Source organism: Citrus sinensis, chromosome 4 (assembly GCF_022201045.2).
Source record: "Citrus sinensis cultivar Valencia sweet orange chromosome 4, DVS_A1.0, whole genome shotgun sequence".
NCBI lineage: Eukaryota > Viridiplantae > Streptophyta > Magnoliopsida > Sapindales > Rutaceae > Citrus > Citrus sinensis.
In genome coordinates, this window is record NC_068559.1 from 18161886 (window position 1) to 18179886 (window position 18001).

The 18001-nt window shown below is 31.8% G+C and overlaps 1 protein-coding gene across 2 annotated transcripts; it reads left to right on the forward strand.

The window, feature by feature from the left end:
* Positions 1 to 7404: 7404 nt before the first annotated feature.
* On the forward strand, positions 7405 to 13082 carry LOC102607265 (bZIP transcription factor TGA10). Of its 2 annotated transcripts, none has more exons than XM_006484961.4 (11): positions 7405 to 8022; positions 8158 to 8267; positions 8763 to 8848; positions 8996 to 9124; positions 9293 to 9364; positions 9482 to 9541; positions 9680 to 9757; positions 9846 to 9915; positions 10011 to 10282; positions 10939 to 11178; positions 12720 to 13082. In XM_006484961.4, exons 1-11 carry the CDS (start codon positions 7832 to 7834, stop codon positions 12867 to 12869), a joined length of 1458 nt encoding a protein of 485 aa, XP_006485024.1. In that variant the 5' UTR covers positions 7405 to 7831; the 3' UTR covers positions 12870 to 13082. The 2 variants fall into 2 exon arrangements, with proteins under 2 accessions (XP_006485024.1, XP_006485023.1); XM_006484960.4 differs by having other exon boundaries at positions 7406 to 8022; positions 8760 to 8848.
* The last annotated feature ends 4919 nt before the right edge of the window (positions 13083 to 18001 follow it).

The following is an 18001-nucleotide window of genomic DNA, read 5'->3' on the forward strand; positions in this document are numbered from 1 at the left end:
CTAAGTAAGTTATAAACTAAATTAATGCATCTAGTCAATGATATATAATACTGATATTTACATGGGACAAGAGTGAAACCTCCTGATATTTAACAAAATTAATATCGAAATTCCCTGATGTTTTAAAACATATCCACATCCTACTATCAACCTTTTTACTGATCTTACTATATTATACTTAGTAATTGGTTGATGTTTGGTATATGAATATCTTTAATTATTTAATTAATTGAATAATATAATTTCTTTACCCATAATTAATTAAAAAATTATGGAAAAATTTAAGGGAATTAATTGAAAAATTAAATGCAAAAAGAAAAATTATAAATATACACAACCACACACTATTTTTTGGAGAATAATAAGTTGAGGGTATTTGAAACAATGAGTTGAGTGTGACTCTCTCTCTCTCTCTCTCTCTCAAATTATTATTCTCCAAAAAATAGTACATATGCATGCACTAATTTTGCATTTAATTTTTTATCAATTCTGAAATTTTTAGAATTAATTAAAAAATTATGACAATTCCCCTACTTTTTCCCATAATTTTTCATTAGATTTTGAATTAATTGTGATTAGAAAAACTATTCAATTAATTAAATAATTAAAGATTTCATATGTCTAACATCAAACAATAGGGGAGTTTAGATGTGTTTTAAAACATAATTAAAGATATAAAGATATTTATTTTACCCCAAGGTAAAATGGTAAGATTGATGATAAAGTTAACATTCAAGGGGATTTAGATATTTTATAAAACATTTTGAGATTTCTATTAGTTTTGTCAAATAATAGGAGAGTTTCACTCTTTTTCCCTATTTACACGTACAATATAATAGATTAATTTAGATATTTTGTAAAACATTTTGAGTTTTGTCAAATAATAGGAGAGTTTCACTCTTTTTTCCTATTTACACGTACAATATAATAGATTAAGATTGAAGGGTTGTTGTTCTTGCTGCTTAATTGCAATTATTTACTGAGACGATCACGCCTTCATCTTGCAATATTTCATATATATGAATGATCTAGCTAACAAAGTGAGGATAGTGGTATAATAAAAGATAACATAGAGAGTCAAATAATCATATGGTAGGTGAGGAAATTAAAAAAAAAAAATCAAACATGCATATTTTGCCTATGTATTTGAAGTAATATGGTTAAGTCTTCTCTCAAGATATGAACTTTGTATACATATGGAGAAAGGGTAATGATTAATTTCAAGCTTCATTATGGATTTCTATTACATTATTACACATATAAATATGTTTTGGGCAAGCAGTTAGCTTTTCACATGAAATAATTTTCATGCAAAAGAGGTGTACATAGTGACACATCATAAAGTAAGCACGTTCTATCTCAATTGTCGTCAATTTTTTCCAGCAATTTTTGGACACACACCTCATTTGCTTATACGATAAAAATACATCCCTTAATTCACAACAAAATGAAAATTTTCACATCGTTCTTCGTTTTTATGTATACGTATATATACACATACTTGCAAACACACAAGAGATTCCCATTGAAGAACAAACCGTACGCCGCCCCATCACTTGCATTCAATTATGATCATGTTCATGTCTCTCTTAATTGGAATCCATGAAGATTTTTTTGGGGTTGCATGTCTTTTTGGTGAGTCAAACCAAAAACAATCAAATGATACGAGGCTCTTTCATTATCTTCATGACTCAAACATATGTTAATTAATTACCTTAATTATTTTTGTACAGCCTTAATTCAATTAGTCAACTTAAATTATTTTTGTACAACCCTTAATTTAGTTAGTCCTTTTTTTCTTGAAAAATAAAAAGAATATTACAAGAATACAAACCAAATCTCTTATATTGACTCTAGTGTCAGTGAAAAACAACAAATGATGAATTAAATCGGTAACAAATGTGATTGCACTATGTATATCAAGAATTGCAATGAGCTTATTTAGCTAAATATTTAACACATGCATTACAATATTTAATATTCTAACTCATGTAGATGGTCTGCCTTCATATAGATTCAGTTGATGTCAGTTTGTTGTGGATTTTGTTGGTTTAGCATGCCTTTTTTGTTGAGCATATTATCTTTATTAAGATACCTTGTTATTATTAATTTGTTCTTGAGGGGTAAGGTTCATTGATCGTCCCCCTTAATTAGATGTCTTTTTTTTTTTTTAAATTTTTCAATAAAACTTTCATCCAACCATCGAGATTCACTAAATAAAAAATACTCCAAATCATGTGACACTAATAAATAAAATCTTGTCATATATTAAGTAAAGATTGGCTTTATTATTTCATTATTTATGAAATAATTACTATTATGTACATTAGGGGTGGGCAGAACCAAACCGGACTTGAAAAAGATCAAGTTCGGTTTTTTTTTTTTCCGATTCAATGATTTATAAGTTAAAAAACCAGACCGGTTAATCACGAAACCGAACCAAATGGTTTGATTTGGTTTTCAGATCAAAGTTGCAAAACTGGTACCGAGCTTAATTTAATGGCATTTTAATAATTTTTTAGATAACACACGCACACATGCATGCGCGCGCGCGCACACACACACACACATTACACATATAGTTGCAGCTGCTACCTATTGAATCGCAAGATCAAAAACTTGAACGCTAACCCTAGGTTGAAAACCAATGCGGCTGCCGAATCCTAAGACATTTGCTATTGAATCTTTACTGTCGTGGTGCCGCTGTCTATAACACGACCTTTGCTTCACTAATTGCTGCTACCTGCCGATAATGAAAGATGATCATGGCTTCCAGCCATCAATGTTTCCTTTTATTTTGACATCCATCTCACTGTCTCCACTCTTCAGTCCATTGCTGCTGCCGCTGTAGCTTCCTTTAGTCGCTTTCAATTTGCTACCACTGAGGCACATATTGTCATGATCCAACCCAGACCTGACAATATATTATCCGCTTTGGGCCTTAACAAGGCTTGCGCGGTTCTGTTTCTGGAGCGCCCATACATCCCAAAAAACTTCTTGTCAATTAAGGTGTGGATCACCCTTTATAAACTCAAAATCTCTCTCGTGCTTTGCCGATGTGAGATTCGCCTAGAGTGTTACACATATTGCAAGAAGCGATTTTAGTCAGCCATGTAATTTGCTCTATTTTTAATTTCATGTTATTTATTACAAAAACATAATTTTATTATCATGTATTAATAATATTTAATTTAAGAAGATAAGAAAACTCTCATTTGTTTTAACTTTTTTTTTATTAAAAGAAAATTAAGAATATAGTCTAGGGAAAAGTAATAAGGTGAATCTTTCTTTTGTTACAAAAAATAAGATAAGAAAACTTCCCTGTTAAGAAAGACCATAATCGAACCAATACTCATCCGACTGAACCTATTAATTTTGGTTAGAAATTTATTTTTCTTAAATTCAATTGTTTTTTTTTTTTGAATTCCCAAACTGAACCAAACTGAAATTGTTAGTTTATTCCAAAATCGAGTAGGCCCGAACCGGTGCCCCCTAACCTACATATATCTAAAAATCAATAAATGGCACATAAAAAACCATGTCAATACTCATAAAAACTGTGCACCTCAACTTTATATTTTCAACACAAGTCTTTCGATGTAATAAAACTTATATCAAGTATTGACCTCAAGCGATGTGACATTTGTTATTGTATTCGACCGTCTAAGTAAGTAAGGCCACATCATTTTGGAAGCATAAACTTATGTAAGAAAATATTTGGGATATGTGATGCTTTGTTACTCTCATGTTGAATATATAATGTCAAAATAATGACATATACTATACATCTCTTCCCAAATAGTATTCTTAATTTTCATTTCAAATTATTTGTAACACTCTACGCGCTCCTTGGAGAAACAATTAGGTCATCAAATCATCAAAACTAGCATATTAATAAGTTAGGGATGGCAAAAATCCCCACGGGGACGGGTACCCTCGGGGATTTTCCCCATTCGGGGAGGGTACGGGGATAATTTTATACCCAATTTTTTTTTCGGGGAGGGGACGGGGAAAATTTTTTACCCAATTTTTTATTCGGGGAGGGGACGGGGATGAGGTGGAATCCCCATCCCCTACCCATTTCCCCATTTTAATTTTTAATTTTATTTTTATTTTTAAAATTACTAATAAATAAATAACAAAATTATAAATATTGTTAAAAATAATAAATATCAAAATAGTTGTATGTTGGGAAAGTGGTCACCTTTTGCCGGGAATTAGTTGAAGAGTATTAATTGAAGTTTTCACCAACTGTTTATTGCTTTGATTATACTGGTAGTAGTTCTTCTACTAGATCTACAGGGGATTCTTATAAGAAAGCAACCAAATGGATGATAGGTTTTGATGATTATGTAAACAATGGAGATTGTGCAGTTGTTGCAGATGAATTAGATTCATATTTGGATGAGAAAGTTATACCTCGGATGGAAGATTTTAATATTTTGAGTTGGTGGAAGACAAATGCTAATAGGTATCCTACATTAGCTCGAATTGCTAGAGATATTTTGGCAATTCCAATTACAACAGTTGCTTATGAATCAGCTTTTAACACTAGTGGTAGAGTTGTGAGCCCATACCATAACAGACTTCATCCAAGCACATTGGAGGCCTTAATGTGCTGTCAAAGTTGGTTACGAGCTTACAATAGCGGTATGAGTTTATTTTAATATGATTAATTTAAAATCGAAAATAAAAAAAAATGTATTAGACTATTAGTTATTCGGGGACCGGGGACCCTCGGGGATCCCCTGTTATTATTCGGGGAGGGGATGGAGATTCTCTCAAGCAATTCTGACGGGGACGGGGAGGGGACGGGGACATATGTAAAATATCGGGGATGGGTATGGAGAGATTGGTCCCCTCCCCTCCCCTCCCCATTGCCATCCCTATAATAAGTGATTGATTTTTGCATCGCCTCATAATTATATAATAGCAAAATCTAAGTTCTAACCTTTAAAAATTAATCATTTTAATTGATTTATTCACAGAAAAGATTACCAGGAATTTTAAAGTAGGAGTGCTCAAACGAAATTAAAAAAAAAATAAAAAAATAAAACGATATCCATTTTTCATTTATTTTCTCCTTTGCAGTTAGCAGGCAGTCCTTGTTTTCGGAGTGGTTGGATAATAAGCGACTTAAAAATCGCGGGAAAGGTGGGGGCCGGTCCTGGTGGGCCCCTACACTGACTATGACTTTCATTTCCTCCGATCCGGTGGGCCCCCACAGTAACTAAAATAAACCATAGAAAACCTCATAGCAGCGGTCTGATTCTCCTCCTGAGTGTGATCGAGGGGCCGTGGGCCCCACTTTCCCAACGGCCCACCCCGTAGGGGCGAAGATCAGAATTGGAACTCTAAAACCTGACACATGTCCCACGGTCAACGGTCCTACCTGCATTCTCTTGTTGACAGCTGCTTCCCGAATCATTATTTTTATTGATTTTTACTTTTATATTTTTTATTTGTTTTTCTTTTGGTAGAATTTTTTTACATGACAATTCTGCCCCTTCATACACAATAAAGATTCGGTAACGGCTGTTAAAGAATTGAAATACCACACTGTTCATTATACCAGTGCTTTAGATTTGAATTTGGTTTCGCATCCGTTTAATTATAAAAAATTTTAATCTGAAAAATCACCCTTTACGGGTATAAATTTAGCACATGATAATATTAATATCAATGATCCTCCATTTGGGGTAATTTTTTTTGGGTCCTGATATGTAATTACTAAAAGTGGAACTGAATGCAAATATATTTTAAAGTGATCCCTTTTTTCTTTGAAGAAAATGAAATAATCAAGAATGTATGATACATATTTTATGGTTACTAGTAGCATTTATCTAGAATGAGTCTTCATAAATTTTTACAAAGCATATGTGGATATATATTGGTGAAAATTATATTAAGGAGTAAGTAATGGCAGAGCCACAAAGAGACTTGATGATTAGCTGTCCGTGTAAGTCTTAATTTTTTCATAAAATACAAGAATTTCATTTGCTCCTAATAAAATTTTTGGTTTGCCCCCTTCAAATTTAAATAATATATAAAATATAGACTTAAAATTAATTTATCATCATTAAAATCACATTGAATAAGAAGGTTAAATCTAAAATTATTTTAGGAAATTAAATTCCCTCCCTATTTTGAATTTTGGCTATGTCACTAGGAATAAGGCTACTATGTGTCCTCCTCAAGCATATTCTGATTTTTACTGATTATGTCGATTAGTTTGTTAGGAGTGCTTAGTTGAGTTACTAGGATTAGTTATACTGTTAGTAGTTTATTAGTTCAAGTTGCTTAGCATAAAGAATTTGTAAGCTCGTCCTCAGAGTGTGTGGATCAGTCCATATCTTTGTATAAATACAAGTGTAAGAACATATTCAAAAGGCTCTATTAATTTTAGTTTTTAAATATTTATTTGCTTACCTATGTGGTAAAAAGGAGAGTGAAAAAATATGTTATTTTTTAAAAAACTCTTCAAATAGAAATAAATTAATAGTACTTTAATCAAATAAATATTTATAAATGGTAATTAAAACACTTTCCTTTCTCTCTCCAATAAAAAGCAATAAAATATGGATTGAAGAGCGAGAAAGCAACTCTACAAAATTAAAAGGAGAAAATTATTCATTATTTAAAGAATCTTAATTGGAAATTTTTTTTTTGGAGTCTTAAATGTTGACGTGACTCTTCAAATAAGTAATAAAATCTTATTTGAAGAGTTTTTTTGGTGATGCTCTAATCAACAGATGTGATACAAAATAGCTCTACTCTTCTCTCTGTTTCCTGCATTTTCTTAGCTTCCAAATGTTTGCTACAATTTTAGCTATGCAGCATATTCTAATTTTTTCTATCATTTTCTTAGGCCGGTGAGTTTGAGAAGGATTGAAATAACGTTTGATGATATTGATAAACATTGTATTAATAAGTATTGTTGATCTCATTTCGTTTTTATGTGTAAACAATATAGGTATATTTGTTCGATCTATTGACTTTCTAATTAGGTGTACCTAATCTCACTATTTAGGGTAAGGGATTAAAACTTTAGTAATGAAAAAGATAGAACTTCATTGTGAGGAGTCTTATTATTATCTTCAAGGAGAAATTTAGAATCAATTAGTGAGAATAACTTTAAAAACTAATTAAGAAAGAAAAAAAGCTAGAACTCTAATGGGGGCAATTAATATTTTGAGTGTATATATATATATATATATATATAGCCTTAGGACGAAGCCGCCTCACCATTCACCAGTCTTACTACGTGTTAAGTTTGCATGGACGAAATTGTCAACAGTGAGTTGTAAAAAGGGGCAAAATCGTCATTAAGACTTAATAATAATAGGAAGCTCGGACAAGGAAGCTCTAAAATTCTGAAGTGGTTTTTCTTTCCATCGATACAGAACAGCGGTTTCTTTGAAGATGATATCTAGAGACCGCTTTATCTGAAAAATTTGAAAAACAATAAAATTTATTATTTTTATTAATATTATTTACTGAGAGAGCCTGAAAATGGGTGTGTGTACACATATAAAGTCAGTTAGAGTCTAATTGCTAATAAAAAGGTTTGTCTTTTGCTTCTTTTGCATTCAATATTATTCCTCCAAATTCATTTCTTCTTCTTCTTCAATCTCTATCTCCCTTTTCGATCGTAACCGACTCATTTCTTTTTTTCTATTTCTTTTTTTAATTCCACTTATGATCTCGAAAAGAGCAAAAAAGGGAGCGGTCTTTATGTTGTATTTTTAATGGGGTTATTGTTAGTCTTCAAGAACAAGAAATAACAAAGCTTTGCTGTGTGTTGGAGGAGCTAGCTAGCAGATTCTTTCATATGGCTACTTCTACTAGTAACAAAGTCACCAATAATCAACTTCATCATCAACAACATATCCAACAACAGCATCAACAGATACAAGTACAAGACCATCATCATCATCATCAGAATAATCAGAACCAGAATCAGAATCAGATAGCCTTTGGAATGATGCAACAGTCACCCTCCATCCCTGGTGGAAACTACATGTAATTTGATTTAAATATCAAAGCTAAAGCATATGAAATTAATATGTATAGCTAGCTCGCTCGCTCTACTCTCTCTTTTTTATTTATTATATGTGTTTAATTTGGGGTGTGTATATGTATGTGAGGATCCAATAGTAAAGATAGTGGAGGAGGAGCTTATGATTTGGGAGAATTAGATCAAGCACTTTTTCTCTATCTTGATGGACAAGACCCTTCCACTGTTCATAATCACCAAGACCAACGGCGTGAGTACATACCTATTCTTCTCTCTCTCTCTCTTTCTCTCTTAAGATCCTTCAAAAATTTTCTGTTGGGGAAGATTCTTTTTGAGAAAAAGGGTTGTTTTTTGGGTCACAGGAAAACCATGTTCAAACAGATTGAAAATCTTTCATGACAGTACTTTCTTTGACCGGATCCTCTCTTAATTTGCAGCACAAAACGAAAGTTGATTTTTTGTTTTTGTTTTTTTGTTTTTATTGATTTGATGCTTTTACAAACAAACCCAAATGAACTCTACATGTGTACTGAAAAGAGTACGAATAGGCTTTGCCTTTTTCAGCTTTTTCTTTCCCCTTTTTTTTTTCTTTGATATGGCAGCAGAGAGAGAGCTGCAAATGCATGACAGTTCCTACAATTTCTCCCTTGCTTTAATTTGTCTCCTCTGCTTTTTAATCATTAATACTTTTCTTGCAAAGGAATATTATTCTTATTAATGATTATTGTTAAAATTTTGCCAGCAGAGAGTTCAGGAATGAGGCCTCCAACTTTGAACATTTTTCCATCTCAGCCTATGCACGTAGAGCCTTCATCAACCAATAATCACAAGGTATTGTCATTACTGTTAATTACAAAACCGTTATTAACTTAACACTTACTCGTTCTTTGCTTTAGTTTCTTTATCGTGTTTAGTTTAGTTTAGTTTTAATATAATTTTCATTACTTTTAATTGTTTAATTTGTTTTGGATTTGGTAGGCTGCTACAGCTTTGGTTTCTTCCACAACAAATAATAGTTCTAAGAGACCATCTGAGCCGTCCATGGAGTTGGCCAACGCTCGAAATAATGCTCCTTCATCCGGGCCTGAAACGGCTAAAGCAATCAAGGTAGCTAGAGGATTAGGACTTGAACATAGTAACAAATTGTTTTAATATATGATCAAGAATAAGAGTTGGTACCTGCTAGCTAGCTTTACTTTCAACTGAGATTCTTTGTTTTAAAAATTGTTATTATTCCTTTTTTTAACAATTATTTTAATTTTCTTGTCATTGCAGCGTGAAGGAAACCGCAAAGGTCCAACATCAAGTAATTCAGAACATGAAGGACCAAAAACACCAGACCCTAAGGTGATATCTTTGCTTCTTTTGGTCTATACTTTCTATAAACATTACAAACAAAATAAAGATTAAAATTCCATAAAAGAATGTTCAATTTTTGTGATGATTGTTATTATTTTTAAGCAGACACTGAGAAGACTTGCTCAGAATAGAGAGGCAGCAAGGAAAAGCAGGCTCAGAAAAAAGGTCAGTCCATGGAGTTAGTCTCTTCATCTATACTTTCCTCCTTTAATTCAAACAACAGCTTACATGTTTACATCTAATCATTTTATTTCATGGGGGTTCCATTTTTTTTTTCCCCGTTTTATATTTTTCATATCACAGGCTTATGTCCAACAGCTGGAATCAAGTAGGATCAAACTTACCCAACTCGAACAAGAACTACAAAGAGCGAGAACTCAAGTGAGATTCAGTAATTTTGGCAACTTCATTCCAATCAAATAACATTTTATTCTAAATGAGTACTTTTTTTTTACCTTTTCCTTTTTAGGGCATGTTTTTTGGGGGGATTTTAGGAGGGGAGCAAGGCCTTCCAGTGGGCATCAGCAATATTAGCTCAGGTTAATTACTATTTTTTTTTCCAAATTTAGTCTATTTTCATTTAAAAGCGCAACCCATTTCTTATTTTTTGTTTTCTTGTTTCTTTGTTATGTAGAAGCGGCGGTGTTTGACATGGAGTATGCAAGATGGCTCGAGGTGCATCACCGTCTAATGTGTGAGCTTCGAGCTGCAGTACAAGAACATTTACCGGAAAACGAGCTCCGGCTTTATGTAGACAACTGCTTAGCACACTATGATGAGATAATGAACCTCAAAGGCATGGTGGCCAAGACGGATGTGTTTCATCTTGTTTCCGGCTTGTGGAAGTCTCCGGCCGAACGTTGCTTCTTGTGGTTGGGTGGATTCCGGCCATCTGAGCTCATCAAGGTACACATATTAGTTCCAATCATGCACTGATTTTGATATTTTTTCTTTTAAATATAATACACACAATATGCTTTGTCACATTAACATGCAAATTGCAAATACTAAATGCAACAAGAAAATGACAAAATACATGGCCAAATATTAACCGCACTAAGCCTGAATTAGGGTTAGCTGGCTAACTAATTCATACATACATAACTTAATGAGATATATTATTGCATGATAAGTAGAAAAATCCCAAAAACAAAAAATGATAACAAATCCATATCATGAGATACTGCATGGGGCAATTTGTCGGTGGATGATCAATTGTAAAACGAAATGATCATGATATCAATAAATGACGAAAGGTATTTCATGAAGGGGTTTCTAATAAAGGGTAGGGTTAGGTGTTATTCTAATAAAGCCATGTCTGGTACTGCAATTTTTGTTGAAAGTGAAAGCTGAGAAAGAGAAAGGAGAGAATTGCATGCACGGTTCTATTATTATTCTCCTTTTTTATGCCAGCTAAAGAGATCTTGTTTCCATGCATCTTCATCTTTTCCTTTGGTTTTTAGCAAATAAAAGAATCATGAGATCCTTCTGTAAGTAACTTGTAGCACTAAATATATAAATCATAATGACATTGAGGTCTGTGTAAATAACGTTTGATTCAGGTTATATTGAGCCAAATAGAGCCATTAACGGAGCAACAGATATTAGGCATATGTGGGCTGCAACAATCTACTCAGGAAGCTGAAGATGCTCTCTCTCAAGGGCTTGAAGCTCTGAACCAATCAATCTTAGACACCATAGCTTCTGACTCACTCAGCTGCCCTCCTAACATGGCTAATTACATGGGCCAAATGGCCGTTGCCATGAACAAGCTCTCCACTCTCGAAGGTTTTGTTAGGCAGGTACGAATAATTTGTGATTGCTAATCTATATATCTTTTAGTGGGCTCCACTTGCATAAATGTGGGGTATGCGGGACCATAGAATCTGGTCCCGACCTGCTGGGTTTGGAAAACCTAACCTAACCCAATTTATGAAACTACTACATGTCTCAGTCTTACAATCATGTGGTGGCAGCTGGTTGTTGCATTGCATAATTTTTTGCAGTTGCATGGCATCTTTATTAGTTATTACATTATACGATATATAACTTCTGCCATTTACGAGTTGTTGGCTTATAGTACTGTTGATAGCAACCTCATATAAATTTTTTGCACTTTCTAACAAAACTATATGGGCCTTTCTTTGCCCATCACAGCCGAAAAAAGGAAGGCTAACACCCACGTGGCTCTTCATGCTTTAAAAATTTAGTTTCTTTTCTTTATATATCTTCACATGCATTGAATATCTTCTCCTAAAAGAAATTGAAGGATGTTACTTGGTCTGGTCATCAATATGAGTGTGTTTTGGTCATATTTACACTTAAGTTTTAATGCAAGTGAATAATTGATCAATTTTTGGAACACTAAATATCTAGAGCTAATAGATTGAGCTTAATTAAGACCAAATAATTAAGCTGATAATGCTCTATGAATATGAATTCGTGCACATGGCACTGCATAATTGTATGATGTCATGGTCCTACCCATTTGACTTAAGATACCATATAGTCCATGATCCCACCATAATTTTCTTTTTAACTGTTCATGTAGGATAAGCATATATCCAAATACTTGAAAACACACAGAGAGAGATGGGATCATTATTAAGTAAGCACAATACAAATGCAAACAAAAAGCATAGAAAGTGAATAAGGCTTTAGTCACTTGAATATTAATGTTTAGCTGCTTTGGAGTTTAGGGTGGAGGGTCCAAAGAGTGGAATGCTCGGCTTGACCTAAAGAAAATTCTATGTCCCACATAGAGAAATTGATTAGAGTTTGAACAGATTTGATATAGAAACATTGACATTGAGGATTATATACGTGGAATTCATCAAATCAAGATGAATTGATCGAATCAAAGGTTAGCGAAGTCATTGTCGTCATCTTTGTTTTTAGTACCAAAGCAACATTACTATCATATGTTGACCACTTTCAGGCTGACTAATGGTGCTTATTAATCAATTTTTTTTTTTGGTTTTGTTATATCTATATTATTGAACTAGATCATATATATTCTAAGACGAATTAGCACATTTCCTAGTTAGAATTTAATTTAATTTGATGCTATATGCAGTTTTTTTTTTTTCCCCTTTCCTTTTCAAGCCTGCTTCAGACGAAAGCCACAATCATTTACTAAGCAAACTCTTGCATATTTTCCTTCACCCATTTGACAATTAAAACCTCCTACCCTAAAGTCATGAACTGATACATTTTTGTAAACACAATCTACCAAATTTATGCTTAATTAGTCTTTCTCTTAAAGTCAATTATATACTAACGCATTTCTTCTTTCTTCTGAAAAATAAAAAAATAAAATAAAATACAAAATTGAAACTTACAGGCAGATAATCTGAGGCACCAAACCATCCACCGGCTGAATCAAATCCTGACAACTCGTCAAGCGGCGAGGTGTTTGCTGGCGATAGCCGAGTACTTCCATCGTCTCCGAGCTCTTAGTTCTCTCTGGATGGCTCGCCCTCGACAGGAATGATGATAATAGAAAACAAGACCCTAGTCAGTCGTCATCATCACTAGTTAGCTAGAAGGTTTAATTATATAATGCTTTCACTTAATTATTAAGTCTCTTAATTAATCATATACGATCATCATTGCCAGCATGTTATTTTGGAATCCCTTTCACTTGATGTATAGATCATAGACAAATGATGAGTAGATTAAATTTTAAAAGCAGCATTAATGTCTACTTATTCCTTCAATTCCCTCTCTCTCTCTCTCTATCTATCTATCTATATATATATATATATAAGCAATAATTGCTTTTGCATGAAGAGAGAGGCTCAGAGAAGGAAGAAGGAGGAGGATTGAATTTTGGCTTGAGTTGGTATGGACTATGGAGAGAGTAAGACAAAAGTGCTTTTGGTTGTGTAGAGAGAAAGAAGAAGCCGAGTGTTGATATACAAAAGCGCTTCTCGTCTAGGTGTTGGAGTGTGGTAGCTGCATGCATGCCTTTTTCTTTCTTTTCTATATATATATATTTTTTTGATAACGACCATTTTATACGAGAGGTGCGGACAAAATTGCTTTTGCATTTACGATTTTAGCCGTTTTTGCTTGGAATAACACGGAATATTTTAATCCATTTTATTGTCATTAAAATTGCTAAGTTTTAATGGGTTGATCTATTTACAACCCCACCTAATCGCAGGGATGACAAAAAAAATCGGGTCGCCTCGGCCCATTTTTACGAATTTTGGTTCGAACCTTCCATATTATAATTGTCATTAAAATTGCTAAATTTGAATAAGGGCTTAAGGGAAAAAAAAAACCTGGGTTAGGCCTAAGTCCTATATTTAAAAAAAAAATTATAAATTAAAATAATAAATTTAAAATTAAAAAATAATGGAAAAAAACTTAAATTCCTAATTTATATATTAATAATGAATTAAAAAACTTAAAATTATAATACAAAACTCTCTTTTAAATGTTAATCAATTAAGAGAGTGCTTGAATTAGAGAATGTAGAAACAAAGAATTAAATCTCTAAATTTTTATTTGCTTCATTTTCTTTAATTCATTATTAATTATACGAACTTGATTATTATTAACTCATTTCAAGTTTACAATAATTTTAAAAAAAAAATTAAAAAAAATAAAAGCCCAAGCCTGGTCCAAGCCAGCCCAGGCTCGCAGTGGGCTCGGCCTAAGCCCAACCCTTATACTTCTACTCTAATGGGCTTGTCTGAGCTTGAAAAAGCCTCGGCACAAGCCCTTAATTTGCCAATCTTACTCGATAGGATTAGACTTGACATATGTATTGCCAAGTCTAATCCTATCGAGTAGGGTTGGCATATATATTGTCACGCTAATGTCGAATTAACTTTTGTTAAGTCTTTAATTTAAAGAACTATAATTTATTTTTATTTGACTTTAATAAATATTAACCAATTTTAAATATGGAGTGAGCTTCACTCATGTGAACCTAAAATTTAATCTACAAACCTATTATTATTATTATTATTTCTTTAAAAAGCCCAAAGTTTCATGTTTCTGAAGTGAACTCAAGCCACTATATTACCTTTTTTAATGGCTCGTGGTGTTTAAGGTATGGATGAGCTTAAAGGAGATTCAAACTCTGAAAAAAATCTTAGAACAATTTAGTACTTTTTTTTAAAATTTAAATGGGTTTGAATTTTTTTAAAGTAAGAATGAGTCTGAATACTAATATCTAAATGGTATTTTTTTTATATGTATGAATATAAATGGTATCTTGTTTGTTTTTATAAATAAAAGATATCTTAAATGTGGTTATTTGACTTTTAATTTCCTTTCAAATCAAAACAAAAAAAGGAATTAGATTTTATAGTTTAAGACATAAATATATTTGATATAGATATTTTTGAAATAAATAACATTTTTTCATTTTGATAAAAGTCACAAAAGTTTAATATTTCTTTTTGGATGTAAATTTTAAAAAATTAGATACAAGTCACAAAAACAAATAAACAAATTGTAGAAAATGTTTAAAATTAATAAAATTTAGATTTCAGTCATTTAACAAAGAACTCTTAAGTCCACTTAGGATGCTTTAGACCAAGGAGAGATATCCTTTATAATACAGGGCTAATGGAGAATAAAACTCTAAAAGGCAAAACCCACGATCACCTACCCTAAGAGCTTGTTTGGAAATGCTGTAACTTTTCAAAATAATTATTGTTAAGTGTGCTATAAAAATAATCAGTTTTGAAGAGAATTATCTAAATATTTGGTAAAATTTATTTTAGAGGTGATGTGGGTTTTCAAAGTAGTCATATGTATTTGATAAATCTTACTATTAGACTATTCTAAGAATATAAATGACTGAAATAGACATAATATTATATAAAATTTATTTACATATTTATAAAAATGTATATAAAATATTTTTATTTGTATATATAATAATTGATAACTAAAATAAATAGTTTTATATTCTTAATTTGATTTTTGTCTTGTTGTGTTGATATAATTGGCAATAATATAATCTCTTTAAAATTAATGATTTTTCCTAATTAATAAGGAAAATTTTAGATTTTTTACAATATGTGTGAAAATAAGTAAGGAATTGTATTAAGTTTAAAGCTGATTCTCAAAATCAGATTTTGAAATGTTAGTCATTTCCTACTTTTCAGAATATGTTGTAGAATGGGGTGATTTTATCAAAAATATTTTTTTTTAAAAAAAAATTATCGAAGTCACTTTTGAACCTCTCAAAAGCAATCATATAAGAGCTCTAAATGAGACATTGTTGTTTGGGTTTTCGTTTTGAAATTAACTTTAGTTTTAACTATATCAAAATTTTCTAGACTCTTCTTTAATATAAAGAAATATCTAAAGGTTAAGTTGTTTTCAAAAACGTATTTTAACTTGAAATCGTTTTTTTTTTTTAATGCAACATGTTTTATTTAGAATACAATCTCTATTTTCGGGCATGAAATAGAAGATTTCATGGATTTTCTTTCTCGGCTTCTACCTAAAAGGGGAAGAAAATAGGTATTTTTGAAGGTAAGTATCTTCGTAAATCCACTGAGTTTCGGATAATTCATCACACCAGCAAACAAAAGGGCGCCGCATTCCTACGCTGTTAAATGTTAGCATCCATTGCCGTCCATAACATCGGCCGACAGGCAATTAGAGCATTCACAGGCCTTCTAGTAGTATCCTCTTGACTCTTGATGCAAAATGAAAAGACCAAAAAGTTTTGAAATTCTAAACTTACTGCAAACCTTGTGATCCCAAGACCCAGCAAACGACAACTATTGATCCGATTTTTCACTGCTGCTGTGCGTTTGAGGGAAAACATGCGTTACAATAGTATTAATTTACGCAAACAAATGATAAATTTTATTTTTGCCTCCTGTGACATTTAACCGAATAATTTTCAAACAATTTTATTTAGTTAGTCAGTCAATTCAAGTCTTAAAGGAGGTAGCGACTAAATTTTGACCATTCTCCTACTTTGAATAAATGAGAATTTATAAGTGTAAAATTCCAGCCCCACTAAGATATTTTGCCATAAAATGTATGGTCTATAGATATCAACTTGTGATTGAAAGAAAATTAATATTGTTAGTTTATTAGTTGAAATCTCAAGTGGACAAACTTCAATTATTTACTTTTTTCTTCTTTCTAAATAATTACATGAAAAATTAAATAGAAATTTTAAGAATGTACTTAGCTTGTGAGCGATAGGAGGCAAATGAGATGCCATTTTCCTTTTATGGTGAGTGAGGCGTGTGTCATCAACATAAAAGAAAAAAAAAGAAAAAAACTCTAATAGTAGAATAATTTTCTCTCCAGATATAATGTCAATCTTCTTCTGAAAAAGATAGAGCGTCACCGTTTACAATGGAAGAACAATAAAAAATTTCCACCACGAAGGATTGGTTAGCGATTAGCCTAGCATAAGAGAAAATGACAAAATAATATATATATATATAGTTGATAAATTTCAATTTAACTCATAATTAGGATTAAAATCTTCAATTTATCCCTTAAAACTATGAAAGCATCAATTTATTCCTCTACTACTAAGGAAACCAATACACACACATATTATCAATGCACCCCTTCTTGCTCTCATATTTTGAACAAAAATGAGATAAGTTGAGATTTTCACACTTTTAAAGGTAAATTGAAGATTATCATTCTATCTAGAAAATGAATTAAAGTTTACCATTATTATTTTTTTTTTCTCTTTTTCCCATCTCTTTATTTGAATTTGATTATATATGTTATACATGGACTCTGGACAAGATTTTGTTAGTTTTATTTATAGATAAATGTAAGGACATAGAGATTTGGTTACTTAAATGGGGCGGAGTGTACGATGAGGAATATTGTACTCATACTATTATTATTGTTATTGGTCTATATTTAATAAAGATGTGCAAAAGAAGAATAAAATAATTATGAATCAATACCACATTGATTAATGTATTAGATTTAGGATAATACAATTAAAAGAAGCATTAGAATAATAATAAAAAAAAATTCTCCCTAATGAATTACGATGCCATTAACTAATACATATCAGATTTCTGTAATTATTTAATTTTTTTGTTGTTGTGAATTGCTAACTGCAAGATTTTAACACATAATATGGATATAATTGTAAACTTTATTATTGAAGTAGACGTTCAGATCCCATGAATTTGTTCTTCCTTTTTACTGTTTCTGCAAATTCCAAAGAATCAAAAGAGGCGAGCACAAAGACTTCATCGTTCTGAATTCCATCCAACTATCCGGGTTTTAAATCCGCAATCCGGATTCTTGGATTTTTCTGGGTTGAACTCATACCGGACCTGCAGTTGGAAAATCTTAATTTTTATCCGGATCCAGTGAGGTGAATTGTCATCCGAGTCCGTAACTGGGAAGAGCAAATCCGGACCCCGCCCAGATTTTGCCATCCCTTATATCAGTAGTCTCTAATGTACCAAAATCAAAATCTTTGCAAACGCATATCCAAGTCGTTTCAATTGGGCTCAGAAGCCCAATTGTTTCAAGATTAAGGTCCACTTTTAAACTCTTTTTGGGCTTTCACTTTTCAGTTTTTTTTTTTGAAATTTTCTATTTTCATAAAAATAAGGAATACAAATTTTATTTTTATTTTTAATTATAAGATTG